Here is a 26,206-nt window from a genome sequence, read left to right on the forward strand (position 1 = left end):
TTCATAGTAATTTTTGATTCTGAGATGAAATCCCAAAGGATCACCATGAATTTGACCAAAAATTAGAAAATGGCAAATAACCAACAAAATGTCCACTTCATGCATAAATAGGTTGCCTTTGTTGATTTGATAGCATTAGCTCTTGATTCGCCTCATTAACATTCTGACAAGCATACATATCTTACACCCAAGGCAACAAACACAAATTTAATGAAAAAGTACAACAAACTAGTAATAATAATAAAAAGCCTTTATTGCCATTGTACTTAGAAATACAACAAAATTAGGAGTGCTACTCCTGATCAGTGCAACCAAAACAAGTACAAACAAGACAAAGTCACATCCAATGCATTCAATACGTTATTTTGCACTGGGAGAATATTACACTTTAAATTTAGTAAATACTTTAAAGGATTTAAAAAAAGAGGAAGTATTAACTGAGTGGTCTGTTTTATAGTGGAATTGATGACAGCATTCTCATGTCGTGTAGATAGTTGAGGAATTTAGAGTTCTAATGGCCCAGGGAAAGAAACTGTTCTTGAGTCTGTTTGTCCGGAATTTGACGCACCTGCACCGCCTACCAGAGGGCAGGAGGTTGAACAGTGACTGTCCAGGATGGAAGGGGTCTTTGATTATTTTCCTGGCTCTAAGGAGGCAACGAGAGCTGGAGATGTCTTCCAGGGAAGGCAGAGGGCAGCCAGTGATTTTCTGGGCAGTTTTGATCACTCTTTGCAGTGCTCTCCTTTCTGCTGCTGAGCAGCCAGCATACCACAGCGTGATACAATATGCCAGCACACTCTCGATGGTGGAGCGGTAGAAGGTGACGAGCAGCTTCTCCTCTAAACTGTTCTTCCTTAGCACCCTCAGGAAGTGCAATCGCTGCTGGGTCTTTTTTACCACCGCTGAAGTGTTGGCAGACCAGGAGAGGTCCTCCGCGATGTGCGTTCCCAGGAATTTGAAGGTGGAAACCCTCTTGACACAGTCCCCGTTGATGAAGAGGGGGGCAGGGTCCGCTCTGTGCCTTCTGTAGTCGATGACCATTTCCTTTGTTTTGCTGATATTAAGTGCCAGTTAGTTCGTGGAACACCACTCTAACAGCTTCAGGACCTCATCTCTTTACGCTGCCTCGTCTCCTCCTGATATGTGGTGTCATCTGCAAATTTCATAATGGAGTTTGTGGAGTTGATGGGAGTACAGTCTTAAGTGTACAGAGTATAGAGGAGTGGACTCAGTACACAGCCCTGTGGAGAACCAGTGCTGAGAGTGAGGGTGGAGGAGCAGTGGTGGCCCATTTGACTGTTTGTGGGCGGTTATTGAGGAAGTCCTTTATCCAGGTGAGAGGTGGGAAGTCTAAGTCCGACAGCTTGTTGACTAGTATGTCAGGGATGATTGTATTGAAAGCTGAACTATAGTCAATAAAAAGGATCCTTACATAGTTTCCCAGGTGTTCCAGATGGCTCAGTACAGTGTGGAGGGCAGCGGCGATTGCGTCCTCCGTCGATCTGTTTGCTCTATAAGCAAACTGATGAGGGTCAAGGTTTGGAGGGAGGCTGGCTTTGATGTGCTGTGAAATTAAATTAAATATGGCAGATATTAGTTGCAAGACTGGAGATAAAAATAATGTTCTCAAAGCAAAATTTCAGATCTGAAAGGTTTTATCTGATATGGGATGCTCACAAAGCATTTTGCTTATTTGTTTTGATATGAGATCTGGAATAAAACTCAAGATCTATGGATGAGGGTAATTAGCAAGTTGGATAGATCAGGTAAAGGCTTGGACCAATCACATAGGGTAAGGTTTTAAAAAAAAGGGTTCCCAGGATAAAGGGAGATGGGGATTCATAAGAATTGTAGTCATAGAGAAAAATGAATAGAAAATTCATAGTAATAGCTGTTAGTTACAGAACTTGAATCTTGAAAATATCTCAACTTTTAGTAGTAAGGCATTTCAAATGAGACCTCTTGTGGGACTTGATTTGTATTGATTAATGCATTTCGTTGTCTCTGTACTGTACACTGACAATGACAATTAAAATTGAATCTGAATCTGAATCTGGGTATACCTGGATATCCTAGATTTTAAATATTGAATCCTTCAATTTCAAAATAAATCAGTCAAATATAAACTGTTACAATCATGTGACTTTAGCAATCTGTTAAAGTCTTTATACTAAGCTCTGGTGGTAGGGTAATATTTATATTATGGGAGGACTGCACAAATTTGGGAGGAAATGTATCACCACCGCATCAAATGCCTGGATTCCACCGGAAAACAACTGCTGAATGCATGTGGATGAATCCTTGAGGCAAAGGCAATGAGAATGTCATCGTTTTTTTTCTTATTGTGGATCACTGGCAGTCTAGAATGGTATATTTGTAGTGGAATTTCCAATGGATTTGGCAATATCTCCCCCATATTACTCACTTTGTTTTCATATTTTCTTATAACCAACCTGAAGCAGTCACTTCACCAAGAGGTGTGGGAGACATGCTGGGCTGCAGGTGAGATAACGCGGTTTCAGGTCTCCCCTCTCCCCATACTACAGGCAAATGTCCAAGCTATTGAAAATCAGCTGGATAAACTAGACTCACCTACCCGAGGGAAATGGGAGACTGCTGTGCATTCTGTTTCACAGACATACGGCTCACTTCTGCTTCACCTGACAGTGCCATACAACCTGAGTGCTTCTCGGATTATCAGATGGACCATACAGTGTACTCGGGCAAGGCAAGAGGCAGAGTGGTTACGTACTATTCACCTTGTGGTGTGCACACATGTGGTCCTGCAAGTTCCTGCTATCTAGACCAGAAAGATCCAAGTGAAGTGCTGTACCTACTACCTGTCGCAGGAATTCTCTTCAGTTATCCTACCCACCCATGTCTGCATCAATGGTGTTGGAGTGGACATGGTCAAGAGCTTCAATTTTCTAGGTGTAAATATCACCAGCAATTTGACATGGTTCAACCACATTCTCGCTGTGGCCAAGAAAATATTCCATAATCTCTATTTCCTCAGAAGACTAAGGAAATTTAGCATACCCCCAATGACGTTTACAAATGCACCATGGAAAGTATCCCATCAGGATGCATCAAAGCTTGGTATGGCAACTACTCTTTACAAGTCCACAAGAAAAAGCAGTAGTGAATGTAGCCCAATTCATCACGAAAATAGGCCTCCTCCCCATCGACATCTTCATGTTGCCACAACAATGCAGCCCATATAATCAAGGATTATTCACACAAGTTATTCTCTCTTTACCTCTCCCATTGGACTGAAGATACAAAAGCTTGAAAGCACATACCACCATCCCAGCAAATTCATCAAGTTTCTTCCCTGTTGTTATCAGACTCTTGAACAAATCTCTCATATGCTGAGGATAATTTCCCAATCTATCAATCTACCTCATTGTAGACCTTGCACATCATTGTTTACCTGTACTTTCCCTGTAGCTGTAACCAAAAATACTAGAGGAGCTGTCTTTGGCTGTAACAATGTTCTGCCTCCAGGTTAGTTTCTCATATGCACTACCTGTTATACTCATGTATGCATAATATGCCTGGACAGTATGCAAAACAAAGCGTTTCAGTATATCAGTATACATGTCAATAATAAACCAACAGCAATACCAACATCAAAGGCTACTTGTTCCATTGAGCCCATGTGACCCCTCAAAGCATTCATGTCAGTCCTATCAGTAGATTTATTTCCCTATATTATTTCTCAAATGTCCATCAACTGCCCTCCCCCTCTCTCCCTCCATCGGCAATTCTCTTGCAGCTGCATATACCTGAAATAAATTACAATAGCCAATTAACCTACCAGCACAATTTTGGGGATGTGGGAAGAAACTGGAACAAGAATGGGAAACCCATGTGGTCACAGAGAAAATGTGGAATATCCACAGAGAGTACCTGAGATCAGGATTAAACCTGTGATGCTGGAGCTTTACATCAGCAGTTGGATATGCTGTCTCTAATCCAATCTAAAGCATTGCTGAGGGAGACATTGGAGTGAGACTCAGCGGTGGGTGTCACCATGCTTTTATATTTTCTCAGGCATCATAGCTGAGACTGATTGTATCCTCACCCTCCATTTGTCAAGCCACATTTTCTTCCAGAGTTCACTTCAAAACATGTAAAATTTTTCCTCTCCAAAAGCGTGGTTCACTGAAATATAGCATCCAGCTAATTTGCTAGTTGGCATAATTTATTCAGTATACTGGTACCTTCTGATCTGCATGGCTCATATTTTGACACAACAGTCCTATTATAATTTTGTGCTTTGTAGCAGAATGTACACAAAAATAAACTATCCTCCTTGCAAAAAAAATATTTGTATTGTGGGAGGTCTTGAAAAATCAACACCTGACTACATGTATTGTGACATTATAGCAAGACCACTAGTCATGAGAGGTATTTTGTGTTTTGTGATTGGTTGATCTACCATTGTCATAGTAACTCTGCCCAGACTGTAAAAAGCTGCTGAGGTTCTAGAATCCGGGGCACAAACCAAACACAAGCATTTGTTTTACACATTATCTTGCCATGACAACAGAGAGGCAACCATCCTGAGGACACATGCCTTCCAAATTGCCCAAGAACAAACAGGTCCCATTCAACTTGTGCAGGAGAAATCTAGTGGCAAAACAAGAATAAGTGTGGATATGGAGGCCTCAGAAAACTTGATTCAGCAGGTGGTGGCTAACTCTATTATTGAACTGCTACGAACAAGAGACAAAGATCGAAGTGCCAAAAATGTCCAGCAGGAGACAGGAGAGACAGCAGAAGTACGTGGATTATCAACACTGAAGTTTCTTTTTAATATACTTTGGATGAGCAAGCTCAGGCTACTGGTAAATTAAGACAAATAGTTCAGAGAATATGTTCAACTTTACTCTCAATAAATAATGTATTTATTAATCCCAAAACAATATATTGCACGTTAAAAATACAAAATAAAAATAGAAATTTCCGTGAAAGGCTGAATAGTATCCATAAAGAGAGAAACAGAGTTTATGTTTCAGATCAATGACCTTTAATTAGAACTGGGAAAAGTTAGAAACCTGCTTCTTTTCTTATCTTCTTCACTGGTGCTCGCCATAGATACATTGGTGTGCAGGTACTGAAGGTATGGATATTAGCAGTGGAGCTTGACTTGGAGAAATTCTGTAAGAGGAAGGTCTCAGGGACATTGTGTTTCATACTGGTAGGAGAATTGAATAAGTACTTTGCTCAGTGATTTCAATGAAGGAATATTCAGGTGTATTCTCTGACTAAGCTGTAACTTGCTTTATTACTCCTCACATGACAAACACATCATCCTGGTAATTAATTTTCTTTGAACTTTCGCGACACTCCCTAAGTAGGGAAGCCAGATCTGCACACAATATTCCAGGTGCAATTTCTACCAAAAACTCTGTATACTTGAAGAATGAAACTTTATACTGAAATGTCCTTGCAATAATCGCCAACATACCATTTGCGTTCCTAATTAATTGATGTACCTTCATGTTATGGTGTTTCAGGTTCTCCAAGTTCTCTCCGACATCAACATTTTTCTTTTTCTTATAGTCATACAGCACGGAAGCAGGGCCTTCCGTCCAACTTGCCCATGCCAACCAAGATACTCCATCTACGCTAGTCCCACCTGCCCGTATTTGGCCCATATCCATCTAAACCTTCCCTAACAATATTCCTGTCCAAATGTTGTTAAAGTGTTATTATGGTACCTGCCCCAACTACCCCGCCAAACAGCTCATTCCATATACCCACCACCCTTTGTGTGAAAAGTTACTCCTCAGGTTCCTATTCAATCTTTACCCTCTCACCTAATACCTATGTCCTCTGGTTTTTATTTCCCCTACTCTAGGTAAAAGACTGTGCATTCACCCTATCTATTCCCCTCTTCCCCTCATGATTTTATACATTTCTATAAGATCATTTTTCATCCTTCTGCACTCTAAGGAATAGACTTATAGTTTGCCCAACCTCTCCCTAGAACTCAGCTCCTCATGTCCTGGCAACATAATTTAAAATACATTTTGATTTTTTTCTACGTCGATAACTTCACATTTTTCACATTATGTTCCACTTGTCATGTTCTTGCCGACTCACTTAACCTGTCCATATTCCCTAAAAGTTTATTTTCCTTTGTACCTATACCTCACTGTATTTGTGTATATGACAACAAAACTCAAATTGACCTCACTTTGCACCCTGCTCACAGTGCACACTGCACCCAATTTTGTACCAACAAACTTGGATATGTTACTGAAGATAAACACAAAATGCTGGAGTACCTCAGCGGGTCAGGCAGCAACTCTTGAGAAAACGAATAGGTGACGTTTCGGGTTGGAACCCTTCTTCCGACCCAAAATGTCACCTATTCTTTTTTCCCGGTGATGCTGCCTGACACGCTGAGTTACTCCAGCCTTTTGTGTCTATCTTTGGTATAAACCAGCATCTGCAGTACTTTCCTACGCATTGGATATATTGCTCTTGATTTCTTCATTCACTAATACAGATTAGAGTCCTGGTGTCGATCCTTCTGTCACATTCCAAAATTATATCTGTATATTATTCCCAAATAAAAAAAATTAAAATGTAAATTAACCTTTGGAATTAAAATAACTGAAGAATACCATACATGTACAATAAAACCAAATGGTGAAAAGCTATGTTACGTTCTTAAATATAATGCAAAAAGAATGAGCCTATACACGCATGCCTATTTGTATTCTGTTTCTGGTAATTCAGTGATTGTTTTGCAGTTATTTATTTTATCTTGTAATTTTAAATATAGCTGCAAACCATGAATTTAGTATTAACATTTTTCAATGAAGAGATCATATGAAAGTAACAATTTTGAATTCATACAATTATAATGTGTGATGAATTGAAAAAATATTTCTCAATGCTTTTATTTATGCTCTAATGTATTTTGTATTCTCACAGAATTGTAACTCATTTGTTTGCCATGTTCCATTGTGCAATAGCACTTCAGTGTTTTACTTAGTATGAGCCTTCTAATGAACAGTATCTTTATACCACCATCCTGTGCCATGATGTCATTGGCACTATGGCATATCTCCAACTTCCCTTTGTGTTTGCTCGTCCTGTGTTATGATGTTCTCTATTGTCCATTTTGTTTTTAATTCTAACGGCTTTAAGAGTACAGTGTGGAAACAGGACCTTCAGCCCAACTTGCCCACACTGGTCACCATGTCCCAGCTACACTAGTCCCACCTGCCTGTGTTTGGTCCATATCCATTGTCCCTATCCAGCACAGAACACCACAGGAGATCCTTTTTCCCTGTGGCTATCAAACTAAACAACTCATCCCCCTTCTGTCCTGGGATAGACTGACTCCCCTTAACCCTCCCCCCTACCCCCTCCCCAATCTTTGCACATCCCCAATACTGGACTTTCCACTTCACACTTTAATTTCATGTTTCATGTATCTTGTTGCGTTTTATGACTGTTGGTAGACCAATTTCCCTCCTGGGATAAATAAAGTTCTATCGTATCGTATCCCTCCAAACCTGTCCTATCCATGTTGTTGTTCCATGAGATTTATTTTATTTACTCCCAATGATAGTCTAACAGGTTTCCTCATTCCCTTTCTTTGGTGCACTTCCATGGTGTACTGCACTTAGATAATTAATTGGATTTTATTTATTGATTTGTCTATCCCCTGTATCATTGTTTCTATTGCCAATTGATCATCCTTTATTGATACATGCACATTTCCCTTTGCTATTAACATTCATGTGATGATTTAATACATTTTCTATGTGATTTAATACATTTTCTATTATCCCTTTATGTATTTCCAGTGAGGTTCCAATAATTCTTCCCATTCCTTCATTTTAATTTTTCAGGTTCCTACAGTTTAACATTCCCACTATGATCACTGATACACATTCCTAATGTTACTCTTTCAGTATCGCATATTCCTGATATTCTTCCTCGGTTGCGTTCTTATTTCTGCAGTACTTCACGTTGTAATATTATTTTGTGTATTTGCTAACCTTTCCCCCATTGGTGTATGTTCCCGAGTTACTCAATTATATACATTATTCCCATATTCCAATTGGTATACGTGGACACTGCAGCCTCAGCGAATAATTTTCCATATGGTCATTGCTGTGATCTATTCTTACTGTAGCTTCCAATGTTATATATTTGTAGTGTTGTTTGAGTTGTATACATTCCCATTTTTATACCTATTATTTATGGGGATTCTTTTGATTCACCCTTCCTGGTGCATATCCTTCCTGGTAAAATCATGCAATATAATGTTATGATTTCAGGATTTATGAAGTAAATGGAGATAATGAATGTAAATTCATACTTTTCAAACTAATTTTATCAGTGTGTTCCTCATAACATCCGCATAAGTTTTGATTTTTTTAATGAAACATTCCCATCATTTTATTTTTATCCTCTTCCCTACAGATCACTTTTTTTTCTCTTTCATTGCTTTCCTCTATATTCCTAGAGCCTACCTCTGGATATGTCAGTTGCTCTCAGGGAGAACCCTTTCCTAGTAAATGTTCTTGCTTTGATGCCTAGAATCTTTCTCCTCATGGATTGTTATTTTATGTATATAACCGCCCTTGAATTATTCGTTGGGGATATCTTTTTCCGTGGATTGCTCTTTTACAAAAGATTAAAGACAAATCCATTAGAAATTTTTGAGCAATGCATCTTTCTTCCAAGTCTAAGGGACTGATGTCCTCATATTTATGGACAAATTCCAGTCCTTCATCCTTCTTACAGTTTATATTCCGACAAGTCCTATTTCCCTCTGAATGGGCCACCATCATGTAGTCACTCCTTGGAGTTTTCTGATGGAGATCTGCCTGAGTAAATGTTCTCATAGATTTTTCTACCTATTGTTTTTCTCCACTATAAAACTAATCTTTTTAACGAGTAGACAGTCTGAAGTAGAGTCCCTTGTCCGTGGAACTGATCTTGCGCCTCAATGCTGTGAACCATATTTGGCTCTCTGTATCTTCACCCTTTGCTCTTTCTATTGTACTTGAGTTTGACCTGATTGTACTTATGGTATTATCCGATCTGTTTGGAGAGCATGCAAAACAAAGCTAACGTGACAATAATAATAAATCTAAACGTCACCTAGCCATGCCCTCCAGAGATTCTACCTGACTTACTCCAGCACTTTACGTGTCTTTTTTTTTTGCCTCTTTAACCGGTTGACGGGCGGGTCACCAGGGTAGTCTCCCTTCTTTTCACACTGAGACGCAGCGAGGAGAAACGCTGCCCGTCGTATATATGTGATTCCCCAGCTTCCATGCAAACTTGACCTTGGCCGCTGGAGATAGATACCTTTGTGGCGGGTGATGTTGAGCGCGCGGTTGGAGCTGCAGCCGCCTCCCGCCGTGGATTGCCCGCTGTGCGCGCGGCGCCGCCGTGCGTGACGCGCTGCATGTTGGGGACTGTCCCTCATCTGTCCAATATGGCGTCAGTGTGAGCGCTGACGGGTGCTGGTGTGAAGCGGCGCCGGTCGGCCTGTCACTCAGTGAGGCATCAAGACCTAGCCCCGTCCCAGCGGCCGCCCGCAATCCTCCCCATCCCCGCTCTCTTTCTCTCTCTCTCTCTCTCTCTGAGGGGATTGCAGGTGTTGGGTTCTTCCCTCCCCTCAGCCGGTCGGGTTTGTTTTCCCTGATCGTTTCACCCCCCTCACCCTGCTGGGGGGCCAAGGAGAACGGTGGCTTGCAATGGCGGCGACGGTGGCTTGAGGCAGCGCGCTGTCCGTGTGTTGGCGCCGGACCTCGGGAGCCATGGCGGCGGCAGCGGCGGCTGCAGCAGCAGCGGCAGCAGCCGACTCGGCCCAATGGCTCTCGGTGAAGGAGGAGACGCTTTTTTTGCACGACGGGCTGATCAGAGTGACCGACCTGGTGGAACTACCCACTGAGATCGGGGTTTCAGCAGAGCCCGGGGAGAACGAGCAGGAGGTGAGGTCCCTGTCGTGTATGTATTTCCTGCCGTCTGTGCATTTAACGTGGAGCTGTGAATGGGGAGGGTGCAAATCCTACGGCAGAGCCTCCTTGTTCTGCCCGACTACCAACCACTCTCGGGCTTTGACGCAGTCTTGTGGCCGCGAACAAAATGGGAGACAATTATTGTCATTAACAAAAAAATGGGGGTTGAGGAAGCTTGAGACAGAATGTCAGATCATCTCATCCTGATGTGAAGGCTGTGGGGCTTGGCATGTTCTAAGTCAAAGGAAGAGCAGGAGCTTTAATGCGGTTGACAGACCCCCGCCCCTTCCATTCAGACCTTTGGAGAGATTGAGCTGCCTTAGTTGAACTCCTGCTGACCGAGACCCCTCCCCAAGGTAAAACGGTTAGAGGATCTAGATTCGAGAGTATCACATGCGAATGCATATGATGTGGTTACAGGATCGGGCAGAATGGATCAGAGCGAGCAGGTCAGAGAATCTCAAGTATATTTATCGATACGGTCAATTATCTAGGAACGTACTTATGTGATTATAAATCCTTGTAAAATTAAATCTAATCGACCATGCAGGTTTGTAATTGTTTTGATCCGTCATTTCGTTCAACGTTTGTGTATACATTTTACGATTTTTTTTCCTTGCCCATCGCGTTTCTTTAAATTACGAGGGAAATTCGTATCTTTCCAGTTACACCAGAATAAAACGTATGAAATTAGAAATAAAATATATATGACATTTATGAGGTTTTTTTTTCTTCGTGCGAGGTTTGGGTTTTTGTCCACAAAAGTCAGAGTAAAAACGCTTTTGCTTCCGATGATGATTTTGAGGATCAGTCGGAAAGAGATGACGAATTAATAACATATCTTGTAAATAGTAGTCTTCCATCCGCAGAGTATCACGGGTGTTCTATTATCAAGGAATAGATTGCATTACAATAAACCCGACTCATGCAGTGTGTGTGATGTAGATAGATGCACTCCGACAATGGGGTCTTATCAAGTAAAATATAACTCTTACCCCAAACAATTCAAGTACTTAGGGCAGAGAAGATCATGAGATGTGAGTGTTTAATCGTACGTGCAATTGATTAGTGCAAAGTACTAAGGGAAACCGGTTATTTTGAGCAAGCATAGTGGAATAATATGAAATGTCTAAATAATGGTGAATAATTTACATTTGCATGTGATTTGAGCAACATTATTTAAATGTTTTCCCTCAGTTATTGTATATAGAGGATTGTTTTGAGAACATAATTGTACTGAGCAAGGAAAACAATAAGAGTACTCTGCAATGAGTAAATGGAGTGTTTACAAAGGTATTAGTGATTTCAGAGACTTGAGACTAGTTTAAAAAGAAGGAAGGTGGTAATTGAATATCATATTAATCTGTGGGAGAGTTCATAGTCAAAAAATACTTTGTTGTTCAGAGTTGAGCCATGCATATAGTGTGATCACATTCAGTTTGTTCTGATTAGATTTGATTCTGGTCATCATTTTGTTTTTGCACTCCTTGGCAAAAGAAGGAAGGTCGACCTTGTTCTCTGATAGGTAGATCAACCATATTTTGACAGTCCAACTTCAAATGAATATGAAAGAAACTGCAGATGGAGTTAATGCAGCGATTATGGAAAGAGAAACAAAGTTGATGTTTTAGATCGAATATCCTTCTGGAAAGAGAAATAGTTGATATTTCAAATTGAAGACTCAATGGGAGCCAGACCGTTATTCAAGTCAGCACTTTTAGCAAACGGAGGGAGAACCTGTCCAAACATTAAACAGGAGTATGATTGAAGGTTTTTTTTGAGAAATGTGTATTTTTATGTTCATAGCTGATGGACGTTGGAAAGAAATGCATTTGAATAAAAAGATTAGACTAGTTGTTATGATTTAACGTGAATCTATGTATCTGGGTGATACATTGTCAAATATTTAGAAGCGTTTTGATGGTGTTAATCTTGACGGGGTTTGTTGAATATTAAGGGTCAGTAGCAATATGTCTTGGATAAAACTAGTGGATTATCTGCCATTTTGTTTCTTGACAACCTTGTGCGTTAAAAAAAATCCATATTCCTGAAGGATCAATGCAGATGTCCTCTATGAATTTCCTCCTCTTATTTGCAGGTAACATAATTTACATTATTTTGCTTCCAGTTTCTCAAGCACCTTTACAAAAAAAGTTGTTTTTATTGGTGAGCTATGTACCAAGGCTTAGCAGGTTACACTGTGTTAATCATTGCTAAATCATTGCTCCCATTGTTTTATGTTGTGTTGTGGTTAAATCTTGTTCTAAACCATGATATTCATTGTAATTAGATTGGTGCTAATTTGTAATGTCTGTGAGACATATTCACTTCAGCTCATGTATTTGCACAAAATGTTCTTTGACCCTATACATTTGGCACCTGCCTTCAGTGAAAATTATTATATCCATAAAGATAGAATCCGCATTCATTTTGAGAGGATTGCATTACCATTTTTAGTACCAAGCTGTAATCAGGCTTGAGTTCAATTTGTGTAGGAAAGAACTGCAGATGCTGGTTTAAATCGAAGGTAGACACAAAATGCTGGAGTAACTCAGCGGGTCAGGCAGCATCTCTGGTGGAATGGGTGACGTTTCGGGATGAGACCCTACTTCAGACTGAGTCAGGGGAGGGGGCGGGACAAAGATAGAATGTAGTCGGCGACAGTAAGCCTAGTGGGAGAACTGGGAAGGGGATAGAGAGGGAAAGCAAAGACTATCTGAAGTTGTCAATTTGCTCACTCTGATGAGGATTTATTTAAATCAACCTTGAAGCAAACCTCCCCAGAATTAAAATTGAATAGTCTGTAATGTCTATGTTGCTGGAAGATATGGGGGCAGAGATGTTATTGCTGTGATTAGTGTGCAAAGTTAAATTCTGCTACCTGTATTAAAATTGGAAACTTGAAGCACAGGAGGAAACTAGTTCGCTAGTTGTGCATTTTGCTCTTTAAAAAAAGTGATGCTTAATCCCCGTTCCATTTTTTTTTCATAATTGTCAGTGAAGTTGTAAATCCATCATTTGTCCAACTACTTTTTTTTAAAGTTACTCAAAACTCTTTTCAGTTATAGCATTGCCAATCCTTGTTCTTGAATAATGGGAGGGGGGGGGGAAGTATTCTCTATTTCCTTTGGATTAAAAAAAAACCCTGCCATTTTAATTCTGTACCCTAAAATTATTCACTGACTTGATGATCTGAATTTTTCTCTGTCAAAACCTGTCATTATCTTAGAAACGTCTTTGTGTTATAAGGAGTTGTCTTTATGATTCCTCCTCGTCCCTCATCCTCAAAATTCCTATACCATGCACCTGTTGTGATTTGTGTTGGCTAGGATTGCCAACTGAGGTCCATGTAATAACTTGTAAAGTTCTGGCACAATCTCTGGTGTCATATGATAGTCGTATTATCTAAGGGTGAACATTTAGCAGTGTACTGCTCTCGTGTGTATTTGAATGCTTGGTCACAACTGGCCTAAGAATGACATGGCCTTGCCAAAGCTTGAACATTTCTTTGTCTTCAAACAATGAAAATTAATTGCTGGATACTAAATATAATTTTTAAAAAGAAAGGGATTACTCTTATAATGCTTGCAGCTGTAGCAGCTGGTTGGATACGTGGCAGATTTCCTCAGGATATGGTCAAAGAGTGGTTCTTTGTGCGTATCTGATCACATCGTGCACATTTTCAGCTTGACTTATGGTATTGTGATTAAAAATAAAAAACTGATCCAATATTTTTTTTTAAATTAGTCTTAGTTTTTCCCAGAGTGAGGGGAGAAAGGAAAGGTGGCAGTGGGTCTGGGGGCTGTACAAATGCCTCAGCTGTCTTTTATTGTCAACAGTTAACATCATGTCCTGTCTGGATCCGGGAGGCATTAACCCCAATGTTGCATTTCTTCTTGGATAGAGAAATTTCCATGGTATCATTTTGATGAAGATATGATTATCAGCATTTATTGCCTTTTGAAATGTTGTGGGGAGCAGTGCCTTGAAGCTATGCAATTGTTTTGGTGATGATATTTTGTGTTGCTAGATAGGGAATTCAAGGGTTTACCATTAATATTATCTTATTATTGTTTACGGGAGCTTGCTTATGTCAAATAGCTGTCTCATTGCTCACAGCATGCCAATAAATACATCTCAAAGTACTTTGCAGATTGTAAAGTGCTGTGGGGGAACCCTGAGGTTGGTATAAAAATGCATGCATTGTTCTTCTTTAAGCCAGTTTAAACCAACACAATCTCATTTAAACGTCTGTACCTATCCTATAATCATTGTTGCAACTGTTTTTATTTTAGTCATCATTTATTTTTTGAAAGATGCATAAATTCATCCTTGAAGATGTACTCAGCATGTGTACTCTAGATGATGTATCCAGATTGTCATTGGTGGGTTGCTCTTGAATGCAGAGGCAACACACAAACTGTGATGAAATGTAACACATTTTCCTCCTTCTTTCAGAATACAAACTGTTGAATCCCCATAGTTTTATTCCACTGCAAAAATAGAGAACAGTACATAGTTATTTGTGCTTCTCTATTTGGTCAGTAGGTATGCTTATCGAAAATGACGTTGCGTTCTTGACTTAACCCAATCGTTCCTTTTGAGTAATGCTCTTCAGAACTGTTGGACTTTATCCCAGATTTTCCCTTTCATGGTAATGAACATAGTAGTTGAGTTTAGAAACTATAGTTAAGAACTTAATTTACCCACCCGCTGCTGACATTTTTTTCATTATAGCTGATTCATCATTATATTGTTTGATATATAAAAATCTTGAATGTAAATGTATACGTGTTGGTTGGTAAGTTTATAGTCAACAACAGTATTAGTGCAACTGCGGACAAGAAGAATGCTGTCAGGATACAGCAGGATATAGATCAGTTACAGATATGGTGCTATACCTCCAGTAGGCATGTGGCTTCACTCGTTGACAACAGAGGAGAGGCCTAGGACAGAAAGGTTGGTATGAGAAGGGGAATGAAATGATGCAAGGGAGGCATAATCAGGAGCACTGAATGCAGTAGATGAGGTTGGAGAGGTACATGTGAACCTCTGACTCAGCCTGAAGGGCTGCTGGGGTATCTGGATGGAAGTGTCAGTACATGTGTTACAACAGTTGCAGAAGAAAGTGCTTGGGGAGTGTGTGAGTTCTGCAGAAAGGGGCAGTGATGGGAAGTGACTGGGGGTGGGATCACATTGAATAAGGAGAAAATGTTGACGAATGATGTGTTGGTGTGGTGAAAGATGTACCAGGGGAAATCTATCCTTGTTCCATGGAGGAAGAGAAGCAAGATCAGAACTATGGGACACAAAGATGTTGTTGTGTCGAAAGCCTCATCTTGGGAGTGGAAGCATTAGAGATGGAGAAATTCAGAGTAAGGTTTAGTGTCCTTGCAAGAGATGGGTGGGAGGAGGTGTTATCAAAGTAACTGATAGCTCCTTTATATTCCACTTGGGCAGCTTGCAAAGCAGCAGTATGTACATTGAATTCTCCAATATCAAGTAATACCCCTCCTACCCACCCCTTCCTTTCCATGTGCCCCCACCTTGGTGTACATACAATTGTTTTTCCATAATCCCTTTCCAAATTGGACCCCATCTTGAAGAGGAAATATATGACAATTCCTTCATTGGCATTGGGCCTCTATGCAGGAGCACCAACACCATTGTAGTTGCCTATTCCTCCTCTCCATAGATGCTGCCCCACCAACTGTGTTTCTCCAGCATTTTTGTCTACCATTGTAGTTGAAGCACTTTACCAGGAAGACTGAAGCTGTTTGATGCAAATACTCATCTTTGTCTCTTCAAGGGTAATTAGGGATTGGCAATCAATTTGAACTGTGCCAATGACATCTGCATCCTGAAAATTTGATTACAAAATATTGAGAGCACAGGAATACTAAACCACAGCTTCTCAACGGAGCTCTTGTGCCTGGATACTATTGATTGATAATAATACTCTTGTGCTCTGTGGAATAAATTACAATAGATTTATCTGGTCAGTATAATGCAAACTATTTGGTATTTCATAAAATCTAATCTGTGCATATTTTTCCCTGTGCATTCTGTAGAAAGTGATAATGTTATTATTTTATTGTATCCAGCACATCCAACCCAGAAATCTACAGTATGTTTAGGAAAAATCTAATTGGATGCTCATTAAAATCCTCTCATTGGACAACAATGTTAATTCTAATATAAAATCTGTACAGGTAGTATGCTACACATTTGAAGCAGAGTGTTAAAATTTCACATGATAGTTTATAGACATAATTGACTTTATAAAGAAGATTATTTTGTTTGTAGTCGTTGAAAATGTGTCTGAATTAAAAATTATAGGAATGGCATTGCATGATGGCTCATTATCTTCACTTGGCTGAAAGGTTACTTTTATCAGGATCACCATTGCTGTGTTCAACATTAGCTATTTAAGTATTGCCCCAGGACTGAAATGAGAGATGCTGAAAGTGCAAATCTTGAACCTTTTAGCAGCTATTAGCTGTAGTGTCTCGGTCAATACTGGAGTCAATGTCATTTAAAGTGTTATCTGATAAGGGTATAAATCGGCTTTATTGGGTACAATTTCAAAGATCATATGTGATTGACCTTTTTAAACTGAGAATCCTTTATTGCTCCGATCTTCAACTGAAGATAAACCAAAAATTGTTAATCTTGTTAAAATAAAATAATTACGGCCACATTAAGGCAAAAGATTTATACCTTTTGAAGAAATTACATTAAGACAAAAATAATTTCAAGATTCCACAGGAAAAACGTAGTAATTGTAGAATGGAAAAATAGTTTATTTTAGAAGATGGCTTTTCCCCCAATAATAAAATTTCATTTGCACACTCGTAGTGTTTCTGTATTCAATGATTGTGTAGTAACTCAAACATAATCTTGTATTCTGTTGTGCTGCTTACCTGTCAGTATGAATTTTCTTCCAAAGCGTTTGACATCCTGTTTCCATAAATAGATCAAAATGTTTTGTGACATTAGTTTTTAATATTGAAATACATCCACTTACTCATCAATTTCTTCTTCCAAAAGTAGCTATGTATTTATTTAACATCTTTATTGAATAAAAATATCTCCAAGGTACTTCATAGATGCATAACCAGATACAAATGAGCACCAAGCCAAAGGAGGAGATGCTAAAATTGCATAAATAAGATAAGGAAGCATTCTAAATTGTGGTACCAGAATGGCTTCCAGGGCTGGGTTGTAGGTTGGAAAGGGGTTGCAGGTTTGCGAGTGGTGTGTTCACGAAAGGTAATACACTGCATTTTGCAGCCAATTACTTACTCTTGACCTACAGTTGCATAGGAAAATATGTAAGGTTATTTACCTAGTTTAGATTAACAGAACGTGTGTGTGAATGATTAAGCCTGTTATTGGAATCTGCTGCGATTCTACCATATAATTCATTTGCTTGTGGAGGCAAAGCATGCCGTGCTTTGAACATTGATGGATGTGGTTTTTCCAGCTTGTATGTTGGAAATTGGTTAGCTGTGGGAGTTAGGTTCTTTCTAGCCAGCGGTCGGGGGATTAAGGTTGAACCCTTGACTGTACTGTTGATCTGTATGACTTATTTCTAACTGGGTAGAGCATTCATCCATTAAGCTAATGGAACATCACTATTGCTTGCCATAAGCATATCAATCACATAAAAGATATATCTCGGCCTTTAGCTGTATGTTTTTTTTAGTTCTTCTCATACTATATGATGCACATATGATTAGCAGCCAAATAACTTAATTAGCCGCTGAATGAAATAAGCAACAATTAGTCTTGTTCACTTCTTCCAAACTATTTTGTAGATTAAGCACTTTGACATTTTGTTAAATGCTGATGAATAAAGCATATTTTTCAGTGTTGAATCATTTGTTGGAATATGTTGATTGGCACTAATTGATTTGTGTGTTTTTTCAGTGAGTCATTATTTCAAAAACATTATATGATATCAGGACACTAAGCCTGTAGACATCAAGGCAACCTCCTGGCCTCTTCTTGTTTAATACTCGTATAATTAGGAACATGGTCTTCTTTCTAGCCTTGAAGTAAAAATCATATGTGCAACTATTTAAGAGTTTAAAAAAAAATTGAGCTATAATGGTTACTTATCACAAATAAAATCATTACCTATCACTATCGTTATTCAATTTTCAGATACTGACATTCGAAACTAAAAATCCGGAAGAGCTGGCTGAACGATTACGAGCTGTATGCGGGAACCAAAGTAATGCTTATGCTCGACTACTTGAATACCGTCTCAATGCACTTAGAGGGCTATGGAATGCACAACGACAATTAGCACTTGAAGAACAACATGAACGTGAAAACTCCAGTGATGAAGAGACCATATCCTTGCTTAAGCGGCAGGGTTTACTGCAACAACCGGAACAGGCACCATTTACCTCTCGCATGGGCCTCTTATTGGTATTCCCACTGATCCAGTCACAAAGTAAGACCGACCCTTCCCTCTGTAACATTACCGCTGAGGTGCTCCTCAACTGCCTTAGAGATTGCCAGCCTCTGAGTCTCACAAAAGAACCTGCCGACTGTCTAAACGGTTTGGAAACCCTGCTTTGCTCTTGGTTGGAAGAAACATCTGCCTCTGGTCATTCCATCACAGGGAAACAGAAAGAGAATGCTGCAGCTGCACTGGTGGCTCTTGCTTGTGCAAGGTAGGAACACTCTGGCATATTTTAAAGTTGTAATAACTAAAAATACATTTTGTATGATCATTTACGATGTGTCGGACAATGTCATCTTTAGAAAATTGTGAAAGACAGCTAGAAAGTAACATGCTGCAAATTACTAATTACACATGGGACAGAATATAGTCAGCAAAGATCTGATATCTTGAGAAACTAATTATGGACACATTATTCATGTCACTGCTTTCTGTGAAAGATTTGTCTCTACTGTCACTATCCAATCGCGCCTGTAAGTGTTTTGAGCAGAAGTTCGCAAAATGTTTATAAGCAAAGGAATATCTAATGTGTTCAAAATAAAATTGGAACATTTTGGAAATGGTGTCAATTGGCATGGAAAAGGAAAGGACAGAAAATACAAGATCTCACCTGCTCTGTTCATTTTTCCTTTAGTGAATATATATTTTTGTTTCAGTTTAAGCATTTGCAATTTTAAAAAAATCCCAACTGTATCTACTCTTGGAATTCTGTCCTGGTTGATGTTCAGAATTTTTAGTTTATGTTACAATAATTCTCTTACCAATAGCTGAAGGAATGGCGGACTTTCTTTGTAATTCATGTCGCATTTCCACTCCCTTGCCGTTAACAGTTACTTGAGAACCCTTGGCACCGTTCAAATTGCAGTCCAAAAGTTGCTGTCACTTTCTGAAAATGGATTTTTCATGGAGGAGCCTGCAGTTGAGGCAATTCCTCAGTATGCATAGATCCATAGTCCTTCAGCATTGTAATGAGCCCTTCAGCTCATTGTGTCTATGCCAACCATCAAGCACCCATTTACACTAATTCTGCACTAATCCACTTTATTCCCCCATGCTTTTTTTCCAGCCACCCCCAACCCCCACAGATTCTATTTACCGATAAACTAAGGGTATTTTTAGGTGGTCAGTCAAGCCATCTGGAATGTGAGGGGATGCCAGGGGGGCACCCACACAATCACACAACAAATAGGCAAACTCCCCACAGTAGCACTAGAGCGCGGGATTGAACAGAATGACCGGAGCTGTGAGGCAACACCTCTACCATCTGTGCCATTGTGAAATATGTCCAAGCAACATACACCCAGATAGGCCATTCAGAATCATTCATAATTTTAACTGCCAGTAACCCAGGAATGTAGCTTGCTTCTGGTCCAACATTATGTCATTCATAAAGGTCCTGCCACTGGGCAGTGGTTCACCATTGAGAATTGGACTGGCATGGGAATGTGTTGACACTGCGGGATTTGCTTAAAGTAATGGAGACTTGGCACATAGGTCAGTGAGTATAAATGACATTCTGCTGTTAAGAAATTCTGGGCCAGTAACTTTGCTCTTTGGTAATTTACATTACCATTATATATGGTTAAATGGGAATAAGTAAAGTAGAATTTATGATTCCATGTGTTGTGTCGTGGTTTATTATAATTTATTAACAAATCTGTAAGAAATTGGGCCATATTGAGATAGGGAGATGCCATTTGACTATTGTGTTTTTGAGTATTTTGTCACATAATCTATATTCTTTGAACATGATGAACAGCTGTAAGTGTCCCAGAGACTAGATTTGTGCAATAAAGTTTCTGTTTTGTTATGGTAATCAAGGATTGGAAGCCTAACAAAATAAAAAGGAAATGTGGTAGAATTGGGTAGATATTGTATTCCTTCTTGCAGAATCTTGATGATAGATATCTGTGGAGTAATAACATCTTGTTTTGAGGCTCGTTAGTTTGATGAGCACATTGAATGATGCAGTCTGAAGATCTCAATGTACAGCTTTGATTCATATCGAACCTCCTCAGATTAAGAATGTCTGATTTATGTACATATGAATCAACACAAGACCGGTAGGATGGATATGCTGGCTGCTAGAGGCATCGTATGCCTTGTGAGAATGTATCTTGCAGGGAATCTAAATGATTAAGTTAAATGTTATGGTTTAACTACATGTTGCCCTTGGTTGGGTTACAAACAGTTCTCGCGAGCGGAACCATGTCATAATCCAGGGAGGACTTTTATTAGGTTTGTGTCGTATGTATATTTGTCTTGTGTATAAGGATTGAATATAAGCCAATACCCAAATATGGAGTAGTTGAAAATAATCTACAGAACTGCTGCCAAAATGATTACTATTCCCATAAACTGAGTTTTTAATGGGATGAATTAGAAGCTGATTTTATTCGTGCAGTTTTTCCGTTATAAAAATAAATAATCCGAACCAAAATAATAATGTAATATGATTGACATGAAGTATTTGTTTCACATCCTGCTTTGCTCCTTAATGCATACTTGAATTGAAAAGCATAAATTCTTAGCATTATTTTTTATTACAGCTAAGACTTTCTCCTTGGCCAATGTGTTATATGGCTACTGTTTTAAGGACAAAGGAAAATTTTGATATAGGTTTAAGAAAACCACTGGATTTCTTTCTCAAGATTCAAGATTCAAGATTCAATTTAATTGTCATTTGGACCCCTTGAGGTCCAAACGAAATGCCGTTTCTGCAGCCATACATTACAAACAAATAGACCCAAGACACAACATAATTTACATAAACATCCATCACATCGCTGTGATGGAAGGCCAAAAACACTTATCTCTCCACTGCACTCTCCCCCCCCACGATGTCAGAGTCAAAGTCAAAGCCCCCGGCTGGCGATGGCGATTGTCCCGCGGCCATTAAAGCCACGACGGGTAATGCAAGGTCACACACCGGGTCTTGGTGTTAGAGCCCCCGGCGTGCGCTCGCAGAGTCCCGCGGCCACTCCAAGCCGCGCGGGGCGGTGATGTCAGGCCCCGCTCCAGGAGCTCTTCGACCCCGCAACTCGGGCGGGAGAAGTCGCCGTTGCAGGAGCCCTGAAAAGCGGGCTCCCGGTGCCGCCGTCCGCCAGACCCGCAGTTGCAGCCTCCGAATCTCCGGAGGTCGGGCCGCAGCAGCTCCACCACCGCTCCACCCGCTCTGGACTCGGCCAGCTCCGCGACGGTGAGGTGAGTCGTCGGCACCAGAGTCCCCGGTCTTCTCCCGTTGGAGGCCGCTCCTCGTTGCAGCCCCAACGACAACGGAGACCCGACAGAAAAGGTCGGGTCTCCCGTGCAGGGAGAGATTTAAAAAGTTATCCCCTCCCTCCCACCCCACCCCCCCCACACACACACCCCAACAAAAAATAACAAAAACTACATAGAAACATAAACAGAAAATAATAAAAACGCGGACGGGCTGCAGAGGCCGCTGCTGACGAGAGTCGCGCCGCCTACCGGACCTGGGTGAAGTAAGTGACTGAAGTTATATTTGAGAGTCTTCAGCCACTCATAATTAAATGGGAAATGATTTAAAATGATCAGGGAAGGAGCACTAATTTAGCATTAAGGACAATCCCAAAAGATTTTATAAATACATAAGGGGGAAAGGGTAACTGGAGAGTGAGAGAGAGAGTGGGACCTCTCAGGAATCAAATCTCTGTGTGGAGCCACAGGAGATGGGCAAGATCCTAAATGAGTATTTCTCTTCTGTATTTACCGAGGAGAAAGACGGTAGGACGGAGGAAATTGGAGTAGTCACTGGAAATGACTTGAGAGCAGTCAGGGTTACTGTCGAAGAAATACTGAAGGTACTGTCATGTTTGAAAGTAGACAAATCTCCAGGGCCTGATCTGATATATCCGAGGACATTGTGGGACACAAAAGAGGAAATTGCGGGAGCCCAGGTTGAAATTTTCGAGTCGTCCTTAAATACAGGAGAGGTGCCGGAAGACTGGAGGGTGGCAAATACAAGAAGGGCTGCAGGGAAAATGTTTGGAACTATAGACCGGTGAGCTTAACATCTGTAATTGGTAAGTTACTGGAGAATATTCTGAGGGATAGGATATACAGGTATTTGGGTTCGTCAGCATGGTTTTGAACATGCGAGGTTATGTCTCACAAATCTGATTGATTTTTTATTTAAGACGTGACCAAAAAGGTTGATGAAGGCAGAGCTGTAGATGTTGGGTACATGGACTTCGACATGGCGTTCGACAAGGTTCCGCATGGTAGGCTGCTCTGGAAGGTTAGATCGCAGGAGATCCAAGGAGAGATCACTGAATGGATAATGAGGGTAATGGTGGAAGGTTGCTTCTCAGACTGGATGCCTGTGACTAGTGGTGTGCCTGTTACAGTTTGTCATCTACATCAATGATTTGGATGAGAACATACAGGGCAAGATTAGCAAGTTTGCTGATGATACATAAGTTAGTGGATAGTGAAGATGGTTGTGAACGATTGCAGCAGGATCTGGTTCGATTGGCCAGGTGTGAGGTGAGGCATTTTGGAATGTCAAACAAGGGCACAGTAAATGGTAGGCCTCTGGGTAGTGTTGTGGAGCAGATGGATCTAGGAGTGCAGGTGCATGGTTCTTTGAAGGTCGAGTCGCAGGTGGTCAAAAAGGGTTTTGGCACTTTGGCCTTCATCAGTCAGAGTATTGAGTATAGAAGTTGGGAGGTCATGTTGCAGTTGTATAAGATGTTGGTGAGACTGCATTTAGAATATTGAGTTTACTTCTGGGCACCATGTTATAGGAAAGATATTGTCAACCTTGAAAGGGTTAAGAAAAGATTTATGATGATGTTGCCAGGACTAGAGGATGTGAGCTATTTGGAGAGGATGAGTAGGCTGGGTCTCTATTCCATGGAGCGCAGGAGGATAAGGTGTGATCTTATAGAGGTGTATAAGATCATGAGAGGAATAGATCAGGTAGATGCACGAGTTTATTACCCAGCGTAGGGGAATCGAGGACCAGAGGACATAGGTTCAAGGTGAAGGGGAAAATATTTAATAGGAATCTGAGGGATAACTTTTTCACACAAATGTTGGTGGGTGTATAGAACAAGCTGCCAGAGGAGGTAGTTGAGGCTGGGACTATCCCATAGTTTAAGAAACAGTTAGACAGGTACATGGATAGGACGGGTTTGGAGGGATATGGACCAAGTGCAGGCAAGTGGGACTAGTATAGCTAGGACATTGTTGGCCTGTGTGTGTGAGTTGGACCGAATGGCCTGTTTCCACACTGTATCGTCTATGACTTTATGCTGGAAATCTGTAATAAAGACAGAAAAAACACCAGGCAGATCAGGCAGCATATGTGGAAAGAGAAATAGCTAATGTTTTAGGCCTGTGACACTTCATTAGAGCTGGGAAGGAGGAAAACAGTTCAATAGAACGTAGGGAAGGGCTGAGTATCTTTCTGATAGGTAGGACCAAAATATCCAAGGTTTGCTTTGTGCAAGTTATTGCAAAACCTGGTCCTCCCCAGATTATGAACGCCTGACTTCTGTACAGCGCTACATGTGAACGAGCATTTAGGAGACCAGATGGAAGGATTTGCCATCTGTTGCAGGGCTGCAGGCATCTGTTGCCTGGGAACTTGGTTTGCGGCAGCATTTCTGACTCGCGAACTGTTTTAGTCATGAATGGTTAACAGGAATGGAACCCTCCATAATCTGGGGAGAACCTGTTGTGAGGTTGCAGGATATGCCCAACAGGCAGACTATAATCAATAGGAAAAGAATGTACAGAAAAAGTCTTAAGAAGGAACTGCAGATGCTGGAAAATCGAAGGTAGACAAAAATGCTGGAGAAACTCAGCGGGTGAGGCGGCATCTATGGAGCGAAGGAAATAGGCAACGTTTCGGGTTGAGACCCTTCTGCCAGAAATGTATAAACGTAAATAGCATTGTTTCATGTGGATCAAAATATTGATAGTTTTTCCAGTTATTCTCAAAACATTGTAGTACTTTAAAATGTAATGTTATTGACTTTGCCACCCTAATCAGTCTTAATTCATCTTATTGGCTTTGTATCTATTCAGCATCTTCTCAACAAGGATTTCTGTTTAACATTACATGAAGATGCAAAGTTTAACATGGTTATTGTCATACTGTACATCAGATTGGTACTGACATTTGTTTTTGTAGTTTCGGAACAAATCTCTCAAGATTGAGACAAATCTCTCAAGCAAATGAAATTTGATATGTTGCCCCCTATTTTATTCGAAATTCAGAATGTTACCAAACTATTAACTATTATATTTGCATTATATACTGTCTTTCTAATAAACTATTATGAAGTAAAATTACACTTCATGCCGCAAGATTGTTTTCCTGGCTGTAATATGTTTTACAGCAGAAGGGTCTGAAGAAGGGTTTCGGCCCGAAACGTTGCCTATTTCCTTCTTTCCATAGATGCAGCTGCACCCGCTGAGTTTCTCCAGCATTTGTGTGTACCTGTAATATGTTTGACCTGGGATATCAATCCTGGAATGAAAAATGATCTTACATTTCTCAACACTGCTGTTCATTTTCTTGCTAATGAATGCAAAAATAATTTGCTGTAGACCCAGGAAATCTGAAATTAACAGAAAATGCCAAAAATACCTGGCATGTCACTGAACATTACAGAGAGAGTGAAAGAATGAATGTTTACCGAATGTTTTCCATTCATGGCATTTTAGCAGATGAAAGATTTGAAGGTCAATTTTTCGCTCTACAGATGCTGCCTTGACTCTCTTGAGTATTTCTGGAAGTTTCTGTTTTTATTTTTTTATGCTTAACACAGGGCTTGTTTTTCTAATTGCATATTATACATGAATGTAGACAAAAATGCTGGAGAAACTCAGCAGGTGAGGCAGTATCTATGGAACAAGGGAAATCGGACGGTCAGTCTGAAGAATGGTTTTGGCCCGAAACATTGCCTATTTCCTTCGCTCCATAGATGCTGCCTCGCCCGCTGAGTTTTTCCAGCATTTTTGTCTACCTTCCATTTTCCAGCATCTGCAGTTCCTTCTTATACATGAATGTTGACTTGTAATTAGTCTACAAGATATTGTGCATTTGTCTGAGTCTTATAACCTGTTATACTCTTCCTGAATGATATAGACATTTCTATAACCACCTTGACCATTGTCCATCTAAGTATGACTTTGAGTCATCCTTTCTATCTAAGATATATTGCCAGGAAATGTGTGAGCACGTGTCTTCAAATAAGTGATGTAGATTATAAATAGTTGAGACATGATGTTTTTGCACTCTGCTGTTAATAGGCTGCTAAGCCAATAAAGACTAGTTTACTCATAATATATAAATTGGTGATATCCTATTTTGTCACATTTCTCCCATTTTATTTTACTTTCCCTAATTTCTTCAACAATCCTTACTAGTTGCTAAAATTATACCAATCCTTGGATTGATTAACCATTCTTTTAGCAACAATGCATGCTTCTTTTAATCTTCTACCTATCTTCTCTGCTCAGCCATGCATGTACTACTTTTCCCCTTTGGTTTATTTTCCTCGAGGGAATATGTGTTCACAATTGTAAATTTTGGATTGAAATGTTTGACACTTTTCAATCAAATAGTCCAAACTCCCCTGTGCTATATTACCCATTATATATAACTTGGTTTAGAATGAAGACCCGAGTTTCAAACAATCATATGAGTCTCAGACTCTATTAAATTTACTTATCTTGTTCCTTTGCC

General features: G+C 40.1%; 1 protein-coding gene and 1 long non-coding RNA gene across 7 annotated transcripts in view; one reads left to right on the top strand and one right to left on the bottom strand.

Annotated features, from left to right (window-relative positions):
- Positions 1 to 234: 234 nt before the first annotated feature.
- On the bottom strand, positions 235 to 9,490 carry LOC129709150 (uncharacterized). The gene is made up of 2 exons (XR_008725467.1): positions 9,352 to 9,490; positions 235 to 1,564 (listed from the first exon to the last, which is right to left on the bottom strand). It is a non-coding gene; the product is annotated as an uncharacterized LOC129709150 (long non-coding RNA).
- Positions 9,491 to 9,614: 124 nt separating this feature from the next.
- LOC129709146 (probable E3 ubiquitin-protein ligase HECTD4) overlaps positions 9,615 to 26,206 on the top strand; it is a 168,391-nt gene continuing 151,799 nt past the window's right edge. For 5 of the 6 annotated variants that reach the window (XM_055655285.1, XM_055655291.1, XM_055655288.1 and 2 more), the window contains exons 1-2: positions 9,615 to 9,980; positions 18,177 to 18,694. In XM_055655285.1, the coding sequence (XP_055511260.1) occupies positions 9,807 to 9,980; positions 18,177 to 18,694 (692 nt within the window). In that variant the 5' untranslated portion in view covers positions 9,615 to 9,806. The other variant, XM_055655290.1, reaches the window with a different exon arrangement.

The sequence above is a fragment of the Leucoraja erinacea genome, chromosome 25 (assembly GCF_028641065.1).
Source record: "Leucoraja erinacea ecotype New England chromosome 25, Leri_hhj_1, whole genome shotgun sequence".
Lineage (NCBI taxonomy): Eukaryota > Metazoa > Chordata > Chondrichthyes > Rajiformes > Rajidae > Leucoraja > Leucoraja erinaceus.